The 17969-nt window shown below is 51.0% G+C and overlaps 1 protein-coding gene across 4 annotated transcripts in view; it reads left to right on the top strand.

Annotated features, from left to right (window-relative positions):
* Positions 1 to 5397: 5397 nt before the first annotated feature.
* Positions 5398 to 17969, top strand: part of POU2F3 (POU class 2 homeobox 3) — an 82360-nt gene continuing 69788 nt past the window's right edge. For 2 of the 4 annotated variants that reach the window (XM_011964964.1, XM_011964963.1), the window contains exons 1-2: positions 5457 to 5569; positions 11638 to 11706. Coding sequence is in view for 1 of the 4 variants with exons in the window: in XM_011964961.1 (XP_011820351.1) it covers positions 5542 to 5569; positions 11638 to 11706 (97 nt within the window). In the remaining 3 variants the exon portion in view is untranslated. Of the gene's footprint in view, positions 5570 to 11637; positions 11707 to 17969 lie in introns of all 4 variants that reach the window. The other 2 variants (XM_011964961.1, XM_011964962.1) reach the window with 2 other exon arrangements.

A 17969-nucleotide genomic window follows, 5' to 3' on the forward strand; every position in this document is an offset into this window, starting at 1 on the left:
GGCTCCTGCTTTTGCGCCTCTCACACTCAGTCCTTGTCTATACTAAGTGGGACTCGGCAAATGCTCCACGCCCCCTCCTGGGATATGCTGTTTGTTCCCTTTTGCTTTCTCCCTCTTAGCTGGGGATCGCAGCTTAGATGTCTCTTCCTCCAGGAAGCCTTTCCCGACGTTCCCAGATTTGGGGAAGGTGTGCCCCATGGCAGGTTCCCCTCACACACTGTGCTTTCCTTCTAGAGCACATGCCACAGGATGAGGGACCTGCCTGCTCACTGGTCCACAAGCATCAATGACTGTGGGCATCCTGAAGGTAGGGACAGTGTCCATTACATTCCCAGCTTCTAGCCCCATGCAGCTCCAGCGGGTCCCCGACACAGCTGTAAATGGATGAATGGCCACTGATCCCACGGGGATCACTGCAAAGGGCAGTGCAGGAGGTAGGACATTTTGACTGGCAGAGATGTCCAGCAACAGGACGGACAGCCCAACAAGCCAGGAGCACCTGTCACTGCGTTGACTGAGCAGAAACAACCAAGCTGGCTGACTCCAACTGGGGTTCTGGGCTGAGGTCTGGTCTTTGATGGGGAGCAGGGAGTAGAAGACTCAGTGGTGGTCTGAAACTTAAATTCAACATCTCCATCTTGCCTAGACCTGGGGCCCTCCTCTGTGCACCCCCCAGCCATGGATGGGCACTCCCCGGTGAAAAGACCTCTCCAGGGTCTTGCCGGTAGAGGTGCAAAAGTCAGGGTCACATGCCCCTGTGACCACAAGAGGGCGCGCTGGGCCTAGACTTGAGCGTGCAGGTGGCCTGGGAAGGTTACCTGGGGTGAGATGGGCCGGGGCAGACAGGAAAGGACTGGCCAAGGCAGAGGCGGAGGCTGAACTCTGTCGAAGGTGCAGTTAGAAAGATCCAGCTCAGGCCCAATGCTGGCCTCAAAGTCAAAAAAGTTGATTGGAAGCAGAGTTGCTGTTATGTTGTCTTTAAATTAAATATATGTTGCTATTATCCATGATTCTGAACTTTTAAGTGCAAAATGGACAATCAATTTGTGTGTACTGCCCCGCAATATGGGTGAAGGCTGGGTATGGGGAGATGTCCCTTGGACAGGGACGGGGGTATTCAGCATTAGAGACATCAGAGCAGAGAATGGCTCTGTATCCTGACTGCTGCCCTCTACCCATGCCCTCCCCAGACACAGTTACCTTACCCTGGTTCCCAAGACACCTTGCATTGTGTCACCCTGACAAGAACCCCACTTCCACCAAAAGCCTTCTGGCTATGATGCCCTCAGATGTACTTTGACGTATGATTTAGAACAGGCCTGGAAGTCCTTCCTAGCCTCTCCCTCGCTTCCATCTGCTTTTATGTGGAATCTGAGTTGGGATCCATTCTCTTTGATGGATCCAAGGACCGGGAGCTGACCCTCTCCTGTACCCCCACGCTCTGGGCCCTGTGGCCCATCTGGCAGAAGGAAAGGGCTAGAAGGGACTTGTTCCTTGGTGGCCTTCCAGGACGCCTCGCTCTCCGCCCTTCTCCTAGCCCTGACAACTCAATCCAGCTGACAGGACAGGAAATGGGAGTGAGCCCAGGGTCTACAGCCAAGAAGGTCCCTTTTCTCTGCTGAGGTGCGGAGGGGGCTCGGGCCCACTCCACACAGTACCCTCCCCAGGCCTGTGCACCATTTCCACCCGCTGTGTCTGGAAAGGAGGCTTGACTCTTAGGACCTTCTATCCTAGAAGCAAAAGAAGCTGATGATATGTTCAAACAGAAATGAAGCCTGGGGCGCTAGTGACTCCCTAGAGGTGCAGCCAAGGGGGTTAGATGTCACTCCAGGAGGCCCAGGAGGGCCTGGGGAGGGGTCAGAGTTGACAGTTTCAAACCCACAGCATCCCGGAGTAAGGCTTCTGCTACTCTGAAAAAAGTCCTCCAGCTGTTGAGAGAGGTGGGGTAAAGGAGGGAGGGAGGGTGATTTGCATTTAATTTGCATTTTATTTGCATATAACTCTTTTGATGTCCAAAGGCACAGAAATATCCTGTCCTGGCTTCTTTTTCCCTTTCTTTCTTCTGTTCCTTTCTAACCTCCAGGCAACCCCCTATCTCTCTCTCTCTTCCCCACAGCTTTTCCTCTCCTAAGCTAAACAGGCACATGGAATATCAGGCTCGGGGGGTTGGCATTTTCCCCACTACCTCACTCCAGCCTGGGGCTCAAAAAGCTAGTTTCATGGAGACTACAAGAACTGGAAAGGAGGGAGGGATGAAGGAGTTTTTTTGTGTTCCAAGCTCATGTAACTGAAGTGATTGGTTAGCAAGTCCCATACACACATGGGACTTGGAGGGCACCCCAGCCTCCTAAGCATCAGGAAGGGCATATGAAGGAGGAACAGAGAGAGTAGAAAGGTCTCTGGCGAACCATGTATTTGTTCTGTTTTCTAGAGTAAGTACCCCTGCTTGTGGGCCTCAGGTCCCTCAAATGAGGGGTTCAATGATATCTAGGTTCCCTATACCTCATTATCTGATAAGAGAAGGGGAAGCTTAGATTTAGAAACTGGAGGGCAGGATTAAAATCACTGGCTTTGGGGTCAGCAGCCCTGGGTCTAAATACCAACTCTGTAGTCTACTAACTGCATTTATTTCTCTGAACCTCAGTTTTCTCATCTGTAACAGAGGGCTAATAATTGTACCTTCCATCTAAAGTGGCACTGACTAAAATAAGATGGTGTATGTTCAGCATGGAGCACAGCTCTTGGCACGTGGGAAGCACTCAATCTATATTTACTGAGTGAATGAGTAAATGAATGAATACGAGGCAGTATCTGCTGTCCTCTCCCCACTCAGCCCCTTCTGACCTGTTCATCCTCCCACCTCCACACCCCAAGTTTGGAACCCAAAGCTGTGCCTCCAACTGTGAGCCTCCAAGGTCCTATCCGTGCCTCAGTTCCCACCCCAATCCCCACAAGAACTCCATCTCCTCATTCCCCTCAGAACCCCAGAATCCTAGACTGCTGGTGCTAGAAGGCCCTTGGTAATTATCAAATATGGGCCTCTCTGACTTTTGGAAAACTAAAGCCCAGAGAAGAAAGGTGACTTTGCACATGAAAAAGGGCAACAGACCCCACATAAGGTGGTCAGAGAATGAGACCCTCGGTGCACATGGCCATGCAAATAATATGCAAATCGAGATATGGAAATAACAAGCACACAGGGGTATATAAACTGTGTGCAGGCATTTTTCCAGAATGGTGGCAGGTGAGCGCAGTTGTAGGTAAGAAATGGACTTCAGGGAAGAGGCCAAACCTAGAGTTGGGGAGGAGAAGAAAGGGCCGGAAGGGGATGGGAGCTGGGGGCGGGTTGAAGAGGAGGGAAGGAAGGAACAGAGGCTGAGTGTCCTGAGAGGCACACCCTTGGGCGTCCAATAAGCCCTTGCTGGTCTCTTTCCTCATCCAGAAGAAACCAGAAGTTTCTCTCCTCCCTTCTTTTCAGGAGCATGGAGAGGGGAGGTCCATCTGGGAGTGGTCCATCCTGACTGGGGAGGGTGGTGTATGTGGATCTGAAGAAGCACTTAAATGCTTCCTAATCCTCTGGGCCCTAATCCTCTAGCACCCACGGAACACTTTCTGATACCTGTTGTGTGCCTAGCCCTGTTCTAGGTGCTGGGGTGGGGGCAATAGAATGAAACAGTTGATCAGTTACCAACCAGGAGGTAAGCTAAGAAAAGGCCCTCAGAACCTGCCACGAAGGCTGTTAAGAACATGGAACTTAGGCCAGGCACAGTGGCTCACATCTGTCATCCCAGCACTTTGGGAGGCTGAGGTGGGCAGATCACGAGGTCAGGAGGTCGAGACCATCCTGGCTAACATGGTGAAACCCCATCTCTACTAAAAACACAAAAATTAGCTGGGCATGGTGGCACGCGCCTGTAGTCCCAGCTGCTCGAGGGGCTGAGGAGAATTGCTTGAACCCAGGAGGGGGAGGTTGCAGTGAGCCGAGATCACACCACTGTACTCCAGCCTGGGTGACAGAGTAAGACTCCGTCTCAAAAAAAAAAAAAAAAAAAAAAGAACGTGGAACTTAAACTCTCTAAGCCTCATTTTCCCCATCTATAAAATGGCAGTAATCATAGTACAATGTACAGGTTTTGAGGACTAAACAAGAACTGAAGGCAGGAGAGATGCCTCTCAAGTGCTGGTCATCCCAGTGCTTGGCACACAGTGAAAACACATGAAATGCTGGTTGTTATCGTGGGAATGATTGGGGTGCATGGTGGGATGGGCGTGCCAGGGGGAAAGGACACTGTAAACAAGGTGTAGAGGCAGGAAAGCCCAAAACCTGTTCTGTGCATGGGGATTAGCCCGTGGGACTAAGGCGAAGACATGTTTATGAGTCCTGTCTGGGAAAGAAAGCGAGGCTCTGCCCTCCTGTCTGCACACAGCCATCTGGGCTTCCATGCAGGCCATCCTGTGGTGACAGAACCACTTACTGGGACTTGAAGAGAGGAAGAGAAAGGGATGAGCCTATGGTGGGTGCTGCAATGAGCACTGGAGTGGGAGTCCAGAGACCTCATTCCAGCTAGGCTGTGTCACTAGGGAAGTGTGCACCTTTGAGCAAGTCACTTCCCAGCTCTGGAAGGTGGCTGTCACCAAAAGCCTGGGCACTGGTAACTTCCACATCCATCCTCTCCTAGAGCCTCACAGCAACCTGGGACCTGGGGCAGGAGACAGGGAGGGGCAAGCAGGAAGCAGTTGTGTGCACCTGGAAACTGTGCTAATAATAAGCTGCACCCCCTCTAAATCCCACAATGCTATGAGGATGCCATGGGGGCTAGGTGAGCTTGGTCACTTGCTCAGCCTCTTAGAGAACCCGATTAGCACCTGCACTGTTTTACAGATGAGTTAAATGAGCTCCGGGAGGTGAAGAACCGTGTCCCAGCCACACTGCTGGTAAGCGGTTGAGAGGTGAGAGTCCAAAACCGAATTCTTTCCAGCAGATCCCCGACTTCTCCAAACACTCCAGCTTCTTTGCAGCGCTTACACTTCGGAATCTGTCCAGAAGGAAGCTCGAGCTCAGGCTGGAGAACACGCCAGGGCTTCCTAAAAAGGGCGAGCAGGACTAGGAGTTCGCGCCACTCCGGGCGCGGTTAGGAGGTGCTGCTAGGCCGGGTTGGAGCAGGCAGGTGTTCCGCAGGATCAAGACCCGCCCCGGCAGCACCCCCGGCCCCCTCCCCAGGTCGCCAGCTCCATGTATGCAAATCGCTGCTTTGCATGGGCCCGGGGCCAGGCACGGGGCTCCTGCCAGGGGGCGTGGCCGGCGGCCCCCGCCCCGCGCCGCGTGCTCACCTGGGGAGTGTGGCAATCCTGGCGGCGCCGAGTGTTGCCCGGGCCGGAGCAGCGGAGCGCGCGACAGTGGCGGCGACGGCTCCGGCAGCGGCTCCCGCGGTGGCGGCGGCCGGGGGCTGGAGGAAGGAGACCCTGGCTTCGCAGGGGGCCCGGCTGGGGCAGTCGCGAGGGACCTGGGGGGGCGCTGGCTTTGGCCCCGCCTGGGGCAGGATGGTGAATCTGGAGTCCATGCACACAGGTGAGGGGCGGAGGAAATGAGCTCTGACAGGTGTCACTGCGTGTGGGCAGGGGTGAAGGAGAGGGACAGCGTTCTGGTCGGGGAGGGGGGCTTGTTTCCCAGCGGCCAGGAGAGGGCGGTGTGGATAGCGGGTTGTCCTGGGGTGGGCGCCGGTCAGTGTTTGCGGACTAAAGGGAGGGGATCTGGGATAAGAAACCCTGGAAAAGAAAAAGGGTGGGAGCTGGTGGAGGGCGGGAGGGCTTCGAAGCCCCCGGTCTGGGGAGTGGCAGTTGTGTGGGATGTCGGTGTGCTGAACTGTCATAGTCTCAGGAGGTTGCAGGGATGGGTGGTTCACTCACTCAGTCAGGGGTGTGGACCTGGGAGTGCATAAGTGAGGGAAATGTGTATGTCCACATGCCGGGTGCTGGTGTCCGGGCATATGTGTGAAATTGAGGCAAAGCGGACATTTATGTGGTTGGGGGGCTTAGGAGAAGTGGGTGAGGTAGGGCAATTACAGAGGTGCCCCTGGGGCAGGGGCCATACCCCATGTGTTTGAGAGGGGATGGTGACAGACACATCCTCTAGGTTCCATGTCCCATGCCTTCCTTCCCTAAGGGGTGGAAATCTAGGAGATGCAAATGCTTTGCCGGGAGTCAGGCTTCCCTGCATGAATGAATGAGAGGTGGGCATGGAGTGAACCCAGCCGCTCCATTCACCTTGCTGTTCCTCCTTCCACAGCTGGGCTAAGGCAGGAGCTGCCAGGCAGCCAGGTTGGGCTTGGCTTGGGACTTGGAGTTAGGGTGGGCCTTCTGGAGGTCACAGGGCCTGAGCAAAGAACAGGTGAAGAAAGCAGTACCTGACCCGGCCATTTCTAACCTAGCAACTTACTGTCAAAGTGGGCAGGACCCAGTGATCTTTCTTTAGGATTTGGGGGCTGTTGATGGAAATATTGTTACCTGGTCTCCTTTCTGGCAGAGTAGGGAGGAGGCAATTCTCCAGACCCACCCCAAGAAGCAGAGCAGGTCTGAGGCCTCCCTAGCCTGAAAACAAGCATCAGTGAGTGCCTGGAGGGAGGAACCTTGAGTGCCCAGTTCCCCAGATGCTGTTTCCTGGCAGGGCTGAGTGAGAGGCAGGCTGGCAGTGAGATGTTGGCGCTGAGTGGCTCCCCAGGACGTGCCAGAAGGGCTAGGTGAGGCGGAAGAAACCATCCAACTGGGTGTCATCCAGAGTCTGAGGAAAATCTGTTTCTAAACTGGGCATACCTTGGGCAGGTCCCGGGTAGGTACTCTCCCCTTCACTTCCCGCAGAGAAGGCCAGGGTTTGAATGGGAGCAAGGCTCTTCAGAAAGGTGGGCTTAGCAGTGGATGGGAGGTTTTTTAGCATCAAGATCACAGACTTCCTGGGGGTTTTCCACCTCCTTGTCTACTGGAGGCTCCCATTCTGCAGAAGTGGGGGGTGGGGTGGGACAGTTGGGACCCAGCAGGGAGGCAGCCCAGGGCCTCAGAGGATATAGCAGAGAGCAGAGAGCACCAGAGGATGAGGTGGAGAGAGGGCCAAGCCCCCTATGCCTTCCCGGGGGTGAGCTCCTGGCTGATGCTTCTCAGAAGCCCAGACACCTTCTCCACCCTGTCCCTGTGAGCAGGGATTCCCAACACATGGGGGGACTGAGCTCAACCCCAGGTGCGGCGACTCCTCAAGGCAGGGTCTCCACAGAACTGGGGTAGATTCCCCAATTCATCTCTCTCCATTTGCCTGTTTCCTCCCCAGCCCACTCCCCGCTCAGGGCTACCTGGCCTCCCTGTGCAGTTTCCGGGTCTTGGCCCCTCTGTAGTGTCTGAGGGTTCCCCTTCAGTGGCACCTCCAGAGGTCTCTGAGTTTGGGACTTTCTGTCCCCTCTCTCTGACTGGGTCTCTATTGGACAGCTCTCTTTGCTGGGTCCTCCTGGTGGCCTTTATGGTTCAAGATCTTCTTTGTAGGGTCTTGCAGTGCGCACTCTGCTGCGGGGTCTGTGAAGGAGGATCACTCTTCCATCTATGGAATATCTCATTATGGGTCCCTCTCTAGGGTCCCTTAGTCCAAGATCCTCTTTGGGAAATGTGGTCTCTTTTGAGTCCCGTTTTCCCCCGCCACGGTAATCCTATATCCTACTGACCTTGATTCCCAGCGCTTCCCCTGTGAATTCCCGGGGCTGGGCCCTTGGGGTCTCCTCCTTAATTGATTTACTGGAGGAGTTTGGATGGGGGAAGGAGGAGGAACAGGAGCACACAAATTAGAGCATAGGCTTGCTCCCAGGTCCCCCACTCTAAAGGCTCCACTCGCACTGGGGCCAGCCAAGTCAACCCCATTGTCTTGCTCTGATAACCTGGGTACGAGCCATGATTCAGGTCTGTCTGGAGCCTTCGCACCTTGTACTTTATAGAACATCTCTCACCTGGAAGCACAAAGACCTGAGCAGGCAGAAGGTCACAAGACACAGGGGCTCTGAGGCAAGGAAGGGCTCCCTGCTCCCTGACTAAAAACAGGCAGAGAAGTAGGCCAGAGGCGGCCAGCTAGGGAGGCAGATAAGAGACAAAGGAAAACAGTGGGAAGCCAGCTGGCGGGGGCACACCTGCTTTGCCCCAGGTGTCTCTTTCTCTGCCTTTCTCCTCACTGTGAGCTGTTCCCCACCAAGGTTGGGAAAGAGGGGCTGAGTCTCACAGACAGGTGCCAGTTGGAGCTCAGGAATAGCATTTGGGTTGGAAGGCCTGATGGTGGGACTGAGAAGAAATGAGAGAAGTCTCCTCTGGTGGAGAGTTGGAGCCTTGGCTGGCTCAGAAGTGGGGCTGGTGGGTCCTTTGAAGTCTCCCGGTGGAAGCGCCACCATCAGCAGGTATGTGAGGGAGGAGCCAGAGGGAGCTCCCGTCCTTCTAAGAACATGAAGATGGATGCTAGGAGAGAGGTGGCTTCTGCTTTCCCAGAGTAGCCTGGTCCCAGGAGGTCCAGTACCCTCAGCCTGCAGCCTGGGGGGACCGCTGCCTCTCGAGCTTTCCTCCCGGGAGTTCAGATGTCTAAGGAGGGGCCGCTCCTGGACAAGCCAAGACTAACTTCAGGGTGTGATGGTGCTGAGTAGGGCAGGTAAGGGTCTGCAGCTGGTGTCTGGGTTCTTACATAGAGCAGCTGAGCCTCCCCAGGGAAGGGAGTGATGGCAAGGAGCCTACTCAGTCTCTGGCTGAGATAACACAGAGGAGCCTGGCCCCACCCCACACCTCTCTCACTCACCCCTGGCAAGTGCTGTCCGACAGGTGAAGGGTTACAGCGTCTCAGGGAGTTTCGGTGTTGGCCCATTTTTAGGCTGAGACCCAAAAGCTCGTCCCACCCATCAGCCTGAGCCTCCTACCCAACAGGAACAGGTTCTCAGTGTCTTAGCATCCTATGGGACTCAAGAAGAGGCTTGACAGGTCATCTCACCCTGCCCCTCCAATCCTGAAGTGCCACCTTGTTGCTCCCATAATGAATACATCAGATGAGTAGACATCATGGCAGATGAGGAGGGGAGGGAGTTGATGCCTTTAAAAGTTATTTTTTAGGCATGATTAAGACTAAAGTTTAGGCTAACTTAAAGCATGAATGAGAGCTTCTGTGTGTATTTGATGAAGGTGATGTGGAGAATGGGTGTTGGAGGAGAATTTGGGTTCTAGGCATAAGATTACAGTTTAGCTAAAGAATTACCTTCTTAAATGTCAGGAGTTTGAAATCAGTTGATTCAGAGACTCTGGTCATCCTCCCAGCATCACTGCCTCTTAACTTTTTCCTATCCTCATGAACACTTTTTCTATGAAGTTACAATTTGGAGAATGCTAATGGTTTCCCAGATAAAGGACAAATTACAATGGTGGCTGAGACAGAAAACCAAAGCTATTCCTTGTAATGGGGCAAGGGATTAATGGAGGGGCATGAGAAGAAGGCAGGAAGGGAAGGGGACTAGCACCTAAGCCTACATGTCTGTTTAATTAGTTCATTTGTTAGGTGCTTACTTTGTGCCTGAACTCTTTCCCTGGCAGTTTTCATTCAGTATTTCATTTAATCCTCACAAAAACCCTGGGAAGTGTGTATCATTATTCTCATTTTCAGGTGAGAAAATTCACATTCGAGTATGTGGCTAGGGTCCCCCAGCTAGTTAGTGATAGCACTGAGATTAATCCAGGTTTGTCTGATGCCAAATCCCATGCCCTGAATCCTGGTGCTGATGAAGCAAATTGAAACCACCAGTGGGGGGAACTTCCTCTGCACCTTTCCAGCAGTCTCTGACTCAGGGCCACTTCTCAGCACTGTTGAAGAACCCTCACGGTGAAGTATGAGCTGAGCAGATCTGCGTTAGGCAATGCCCAGCTCCAGGTGGATAGTACTTAACGGGTGGGACAGGGGAGCCCATTTCTCCATTTTAACAGAAGGCCAGTGGCAGCAGAAGCCCTTTGCAAACGTCTGGGTGGTCCACAGTAGTTATTCTGCATATTCATGCGTGGCAAACTATACAGAGAGTTTGAGACTGCAGCAGGGCGGATCGAGGTGAGGCTCAAGAAATGCCTCCCTAAACGCCATGCACTAGGAGGTGGCGGGGTGGGGTAAGGTGGCAGGTCTTCCTTAGAGCTCTGTGACTGACCACAGAGTGCAGTGTAGATTGTCTGGGGAGGGTTCCATGGAGCTCTGAGTGTTTACCTTGGAGTCTTCCCTCAATTTGGCTGGTCTTGAAAAATTCCTTAAACCACAGTGACTCCTTACTTTCTCCCCTACTTCTGGGGTATTCTAGGCTCTAAATCTTTGGATCCCCCATCTCTGGCTTGTTTTGGCATCGAAACTGCCACGCTCCGGAGGTGGTGTATACCTCGGCCGGAGCCACACACATTATTCCTCACACACACAAAAAAGAAAAAGTAGGTTTTCTCCCCTCTTTCCCTGGGGCACAGGTCTACCCTTTTTCCTCATCCTGATCATCTCCAGACCTGGGCATCCAGACTGCCAACTGCCTGATTACCTGATGCAAATTAAGACTGCCTGCTTGACTGGGATTGGCTGAGGAGCCAAGTATGCAAATTGGCTCACCAAGACTTTATCTGGTTCGAAAGAGTTAAAGTGCTGCCCCAGAGAAGGGGGAGGGCGGGGGTCAACATGATTTGAATAAAATATTCTTCTGTCTTTAAGGCTTCAGTCTTTGGGTGGTTTAATAAGGAGAGGAGCAGAGAGAGAGTGAGTTGGTTCAAAGTTGCCTCTTTTCTTCCCCTTGCTAACCCCAAGAGGAGACTTAGGGGCCTCCCACATAGGTGGTGGCAGCTGTCTGTTAAGGGTAAATGTTTAATTTATTGAAATGAAGCAGGGCAGAGATGCTGGACCAGCAGGACTCGGGGACTGAGCCAGGGGCTTGGTGTAGGTATTCTTTCTGTGGGGCACTGACCCGCTGCCATCCCTTTCTCACTGAGCCAGTTGAAGGAATAGGAGAGAAGGTAAGGATCCCCAAAGGACAGGGTCTCCAAGGAGAACAGCACAGGAGCTAGGGCTTGATCCCCAGACAGTGGGCTGACCTCTGAGACCAGAGAACCCAGGCAGGACCTGGGAAGAAAGGTGAGAAGGGCGAACCTTGGTTTAAGGGCACTCTTACCTTCCAGGATGGGGTTATTAAGGGAAACAGAGCTGGGGAGGCAGGAGGGGAGGGATAATTCTTTCACTATTTAAAAATAAAATAAATTCCTCAGATCCCAAAGGAAACGAGTGTTGGAAATGGGAAGTGTCCCCTCCACCCCCTTGTTAAATTTTTACCAACTGAGTCCTGGTGATAGAAGCAAGTGGCCATGAATGATGCAAAAGGTGAGAGACCCTGCAGTGGCACCGGGGAAAGGGGAAGAGAAAGGCAAGGAGAGGAGGCGAGCATGGGAGGAGGGGATCCGTGCCCCCAAGCTTATGAATATTCTAATGGTTGTATGTTCGGGAATCAGGAATTTGAAAGTCTGATGGTTGTTGTAATTACACATTCATCTTTGCTATTTAGTTAAAGCCACATATGTCATAGCAAGAAAAATTGTGACCTGTTATTAAAATCAGTTGTGTTTTCCCTGCAGATATCAAGATGAGTGGGGATGTAGCTGATTCCACGGATGCTCGCAACACTCTCAGCCAGGTGGAGCCAGGTAAGGTCTTCTCTTCCAGGGGATGGAGCAGGAATGCAGGGGGTGGGGGGAAGAGAGTTGTTGGGAATTGTTGAACAACTGGTATCTCTTCTCGCTTGGTCTTTCAGCCAACCAGACCCTAAAGCTAGGTCTTAGGAACTAAGTGAATTCCCTGAGGACATGGGATATGATTCTGGAGCCTTTGAACCGTAGATATTGGTCCTCAGTGGAACAAAACCTCTGGAACTAGGCTAGGAAGAGACCAGATACTTTAAAACAGAACAAAACCAAAAAGGTGCGGGAGCAGCTGTGTTCCCAACTGCTGTGACTGGCAGAGGCAGAACTTGTCTTTCTTAGATGGGAACCAGGGCCTTTTAGCCCCAGATACCTCCATAGTGCTCCTCAAGGCACTAACCAAAGAGGCCTGTGTACAAATGTTACCCTTCCAAATAATGTGCATGTGGGTGGCAAATAGGCTCAGAGAGGAAGACTTGGTGCCTGGAGATGACTTTGCTTTGTAAAGAAGAGAAAGGATGTCAGTAGTCCCAGCTAGTCAGCAGGCCAAGGTGAGAGGATTCCTTGAGCCTAGGAGTTTGAGGCTGGACCATGTCAAAAAAGGGTGAGAGGAACAAAGAAGAATTAAAAAAGAAAGTTTCATAGCTCTCTATTTTTACCTCCATAGTCCAAGCCTTGCTTTGAAAGCTCCATATAATTAAAAAGAACTTAAAGATGAGTATAAATTGTAACACCACCAAATAACTTTAATAGCATTCCAACCAGACCTCAATTAGTCTTTCATCTGGATCATTAGAGACATAGAAATTAGAAGTGGAAGAGAATCAATGTCCCCCAGAGCTAAAATCTTTTTCAAATCTTTTAGAGCAGTCTAGTTCCATTCTTGAAGCTATGAGATTCTTGTCAGGGACAAGATAATTGGGGATCTTGGTGGGGAGGGCATCCACAGTATGCATTTGCCATAAACTTTTCTGCTTCCCAGTTTAATACTGAAACAGTGTTTCCTTGCACAGGTAGCAATACACATCAAACTACAATCTTTCTAGTTTGCTGTGCGTATGTACAGAGGCAGCTAGACCAAGGAGAATGTGGGCCGGTCACACTTATGTTTCAATTGATTATTTAGCAGAGTATCTTTTACTAAGGGTCTGTGGAGAGGGGCATCTGTTCTTCCCAGTTGAGAAGAAGATTCCCTTTTATCTCAAATACCTGAGCAAGACTTTAAACTTAGTTCAGCCACAGAGCGATAGACACAGTCCCCACACTGACACCCTTCCCTAGAGAAAAATCAGCCCAGGAGCCGTGAGCCAGAGAAGCTGGATTGCCCTTTTCTGGAAGCAGGCTGACTGGAGTCAACTCTGTTTACCTGGGGCCCATTGCCCAGGTGTGTGGGGACACAGCTAAGGGAGTGTCCACATGGGAAGAAGACCACACCTAACCAACTTGCACTGGTGTTCTGTTACTGTGACCAAGTCAGGGTAATAGTGTTAGGAGTGAGAATGAGCCACACAGAACCCTGAAAGAGGAGCCAGGAAAGGCAGGGAGTTCAGATCCTGTTGGGGCTTAGGAGGGTTAGTGTGTTACGGTCAATCTGAGCAAATTCTGACTTCCTATCTGGGAGCTATATATAAAGTAGGTTAAGAGAGAAAGAATCCAGACATCGGCTAAGACCTTCAGAATCTGTCTCTTATCCAGGGATACCGCCAATTCAATATATGACCTTAGACCAGCCACTTTGCCTCCCTAAGAGGTAGGAACGGATGACCTTTGAAGAGTATGGATCTAGAATCAAACAGACCTGGGATAAAATTTGCAGCTCCACTGCTTACTGGCTGCATGACCTGAAAATTTATCCTTGTCCTTTTTGTAAAGGGGGAAAATTAATGCCCAACTTAGAGAGTGGGTTGAGAGTTATTTGAGATGGTGTCTCAATTCCTTAGAACAGTGCTTGGCACATGGCAGCTGTGATCGTCATTAAGATTCTGGAATATACAGATGGGCTTCGCTGCTGAGTACTTCTGGCTCATTCCCCGCTTTACTCAGGCCAGTGCGTCAGCCCGGAAGGTTGGTTTGCTCCCTTCACCATTTAGGAAAGGATTCTGCACAGATGCCTGTTCAGCTCCAAGGAGCCCGTGATGTCTGGAACTTTACCACCACCAGTAGATCTTTCACTTCAGGGCTCCTGGCTGGTAGCATCAATACTTAGGTGATCTTCAAATTACTGCATGTGTTTAAGGGCAAGAAGAAAGAGGTGGCTAATTAAAGTAACCAAACTTCCTGGAAAGTCGTTCTGACTCATTTTTTTACAGAAGAAAGCTTATTATGAGTCACAATGGTTACCAACCTGGTTTAATGGCTTCCTTTGGATTTTAAAAGGCAGATTCACCTTCTTAGTAGTGCATGAATTAAGGGGTGGTTTGTCTCTGGGTTTTAAAGGAACTATAAACAAAGGCGAGTTAGAAAGCCCCGGCTCCCTGAAAGCACCCCCTTTGCTGTGTGAAATCCCCAAGGGGTACTGGGGGTAGGAACTGGGAAAGGGAGGTAAATTTCCCCATCTGCACTGGTCAGGAATGCCCAGGAGAGCATTCTCAGGGCCAGACACAGACCTCCTTGGCTGGTGGAGACCTGGCCGGGTGGCACATCTTTTCCTTTCTTTGGCCTGTGAGGAAGCCGAGGCATAGATGAAGAATAAGCTGCCCGAGAGCTCAGAATGTCTTTGCAGCAGCACAAGGGACCAGCCAAAGCTCAGAGTCCCTGTTCGGCACTCTTTCCTCTTTCTAGATTTCTGAACTATCAGCTTTTCTGTCCTTCCTACCTATTGCTTCCTTAACTGTTGTTACTTTTCCTCCACTTCCTTTTTTGAGACAGTTTCTCCCTCTGTCGCCCAGGCTGGAGTGCAGTGGTACAGTCATGGCCACTGCAGCCTCGAACTCCTGGCTCAAGGGATTCTCCTGCCTCTGCCTCCCAAGTAGCTGGGACTACAGGCATGAGCCACCGCGCTGGGACTTTTCTCCACTCTTGAGGCTGACAACAATTTTTTTCTGTTCTCAATTAGGTGGTTGATGAGAATATAGCCTTACCCACACTTCAAAAGCCCCCCGGTCTGTAACTGACAACCCCCAAGTACAGATGTGGCTAACCCTGTGACTTTTGACCATGCTGGTCACATCATTGCCTCAATCATACAGGAGGAAAGAACAGAGGGTCAAGAAGAAGGAGGGAGACCATAACATTCACAGAGCCTCCTCCCACAGCAGGCACATGTAGGCAACTTTATTTACAGCATCTCATTTAATTCTTACAATAAGGCTATGAGATAGAGACATGATTAACCCCATTTTCAGTGATGAGGAAACCGTAGCTCAGAGTGAGAAACTAACTTACCCAATATCACACACCTTATAGCCAGAAATCAAACTTGGCCTTGTCTGACTCTACCAGACTCTTATCCTGGGTCTGCCATTAGCTCCCTACGTATTATCTTGGCAAGCGTTTCCCCACATGGACCTTTATTTTCCTCCCCACAGAGTCGGGGTTTGGACTAGATAATCTCTAAGGGCTGAATTTTAAAGGATGTGTGCACAGTTCTGCTTTTCACAATTCTTTCCATCGGTTTCCAGATCTTGCATTTTTGTGCAGGTTTCCTCAGCTCTGAGCTCTCTCTCTCTCCATCCTTTTTTCTGGTTTTCTCCCCATTCCTTTCTTTCCAGCTTCCCTTTCAGTCTTTTCTCCTCTGACACCCACAGCTGTCTTCTCTGTTTGGGCTCTGATCCTCTTCTCTGACTTAGCTTGTAGTTGTATAACTGACATCTTTGGAGAATGACTTGGTGGCAGATCCTGGGCTCAGATGAAGAGCACCCCTGTCCTCAAGGAGTTGTCCTTCTAGTGCAGGAATTCATGACTGCCTGGATAACAGTGACAACATATGTCTGTAAGGGTGTTCTCAAATACTTCATGCATTTGGCCTTTACAACAACTCTATGAGAGTAAGTACTATTAGCCCACTTCACAGATGGAGAAATGAAGGCTGGTGATGAGAAAGAACCTTAGCTACTTTTCCCAAGCTCCCATACCTAGAGAATGACAGAACTAAGCCTGAGTCTTTCTAGTGACTTTCTACCTAAAGATGGTGGTAGGAAGACTGGGAGTCAACGTGGAGAACCAGGGACAGAGGACATAAGACAATGGTAACTGTCCGGGCACGGTGGCTCATCACTTGAGGTCAGGAGTTCAAGATCAGCCTGGTCAACATGGTGAAATCCCATCTCTACTAAAAATACACAAATTAGCCAGGCATGATGGTACGTGCCTGTAATCCAAGCTACTCGGGAGGCTGAGGCAGGAGAATCACTTGAATGCAGGAGGTGGAGGTTGCAGTGAGCCGAGATGGCGCTGCTGCACTCCAGCCTGGGCGACAGAGCGAGAGTTGGTCTCAAAAAAAAAAAAGACAAGACAATGGTAGCAAAATTATGGAGGATGGCACAGAGGGGCCAGAGGGGAGCCAAGTTCCCCACAGATAGACTAATCTAGTCCAAGGAACCGCAGTTCCCACCCACCCCCAACTCCCCACCCCCATATCCCTTAGGCTCAGTTGTCATTTGGCAGGGGTAGGGCCAGGGGCAGGGGGTGGGGCTTCAAGCCCAGATGACTATAGAGCAAGTGCCTTGGCACCTTTGCTCTGCTTAGAGATCTGTGAAGGAAAGACTCCAAGAGGGAAGCCCAGGGGGGAAAGGGGGAAGCTAGAGATGAGGGAGGGGACTGGGCTTTGTCAGCCCTTCTTGTTGCCCTTCCTCCCTGGCCTCCACTGTCTTGTCTAGGAGGAGGAATGACTAACGTCAGCCCCACCCCGCAGCAGGACCTCAGAGGCGAGTCAGCTGTTTGGGGACCCTTTGCAGAAAGTCTCCCCACCTAACCCTGGCGATTTTCTGCATGGCTTTCGGAAGGCACGGACGTGATTTTAGAGGGAAGCACAACTGAGGCACAGGAGGGTAGTGATTCTCATAAGGTCCCAAAGAAAGAATGAGACCCTGCTGCCTCCCCAAGAAAACAAGCTGGAAATGGCAACTGAGAGGTGAGGTTCCAGGTAGGAATGGGCAGAAGACTTTTAGGGGTAAGTGTGATTTTTCAGTCCAAATATTAATAAAACTATTCTTAAAATGGCAGAGAGGACAGGAGAAATCTAGGAAGTACTTGACAACCGTTTTTATTTATTTTATTCTTTCAGGACAGGGTCTCGGCCAGGCGCAGTGGCTCACACCTGTAATCCCAGCATTTTGGGAGGCCGAGGCGGGTGGATCATGAGGTCAGGACTTCAAGATCAGCCTGGCCAAGATGGTGAAACCCTGTCTCCACTAAAAATACAAAAAATTAGCCAGATGTGGTGGTGGACGCCTGAAATCCCAGCTACTCAGGGGACTGAGGCAGGAGAATTGCTTGAACCCAAGAGGCGGAAGTTGCAGTGAGCCGAGATCGCGCCACTGTACTCCAGCCTGGGAGACAGAGCAAAACTCTGTTTCAAAAAAAAAAAAAAAGACAGGGTCTCACTCTGTCACCTACACTAGAGTATGGTAGGGTGATCACAGCTCCCCACAATCTTGAACTCCTATGCTGAAGTGATCCTCCTGTCTCAGCCTCTGGAGTAACTGGGACTACAGGTGTGCACCACTATGCCTAATTTTTTAAAATTATCTCTTTGTAGAGCCGGGATCTTGCTATGTTGCCCAAGCTGGTCTCGAACTCCTGGCCTGAAGCAATCCTCCCACCATGGCCTCTCAAAATTCTGAGATTACATGTGTGAACCACCATGTCCAGCTGACAATCATCTCTAGATGAAGCACATGTGTGAGCATGTGTGCACACGTGCACACACACACACATACACACACACTCCCTCCCTTTTTATGATTAAATGACAGAGCAAGTCTGAACTGTATTTGTGTGATGGTGTATAATTTTCAAAGTCCATCATTAAGTCCTGCATGCACTTGTGCCCAGGACTTGAATTTCCTCATCGTAATAGAAGGAGATGGGTAGTGCAGGAATGAAATGAAGCGGTGGGCTAGGTGGCCTCTAGGGTCTGCACCTCTGTCTGTACTGGCTCCATCCCTCACCTCTCTGGAAGAGAGGAATGAAACCATAGCCCCCCAGACATTGAGGGGGTCCTGATATTCCTGCTTTGAATTCCTGAGAGGACATCTTGTCCATGTCTCTCTCTTCTTTTGGAGATATTTCTTTTTTTTTTTTTTTTTGAGACGGAGTCTCGCTCTGTC

Source organism: Mandrillus leucophaeus, unplaced genomic scaffold (genome assembly GCF_000951045.1).
Source record: "Mandrillus leucophaeus isolate KB7577 unplaced genomic scaffold, Mleu.le_1.0 Scaffold71, whole genome shotgun sequence".
Lineage (NCBI taxonomy): Eukaryota > Metazoa > Chordata > Mammalia > Primates > Cercopithecidae > Mandrillus > Mandrillus leucophaeus.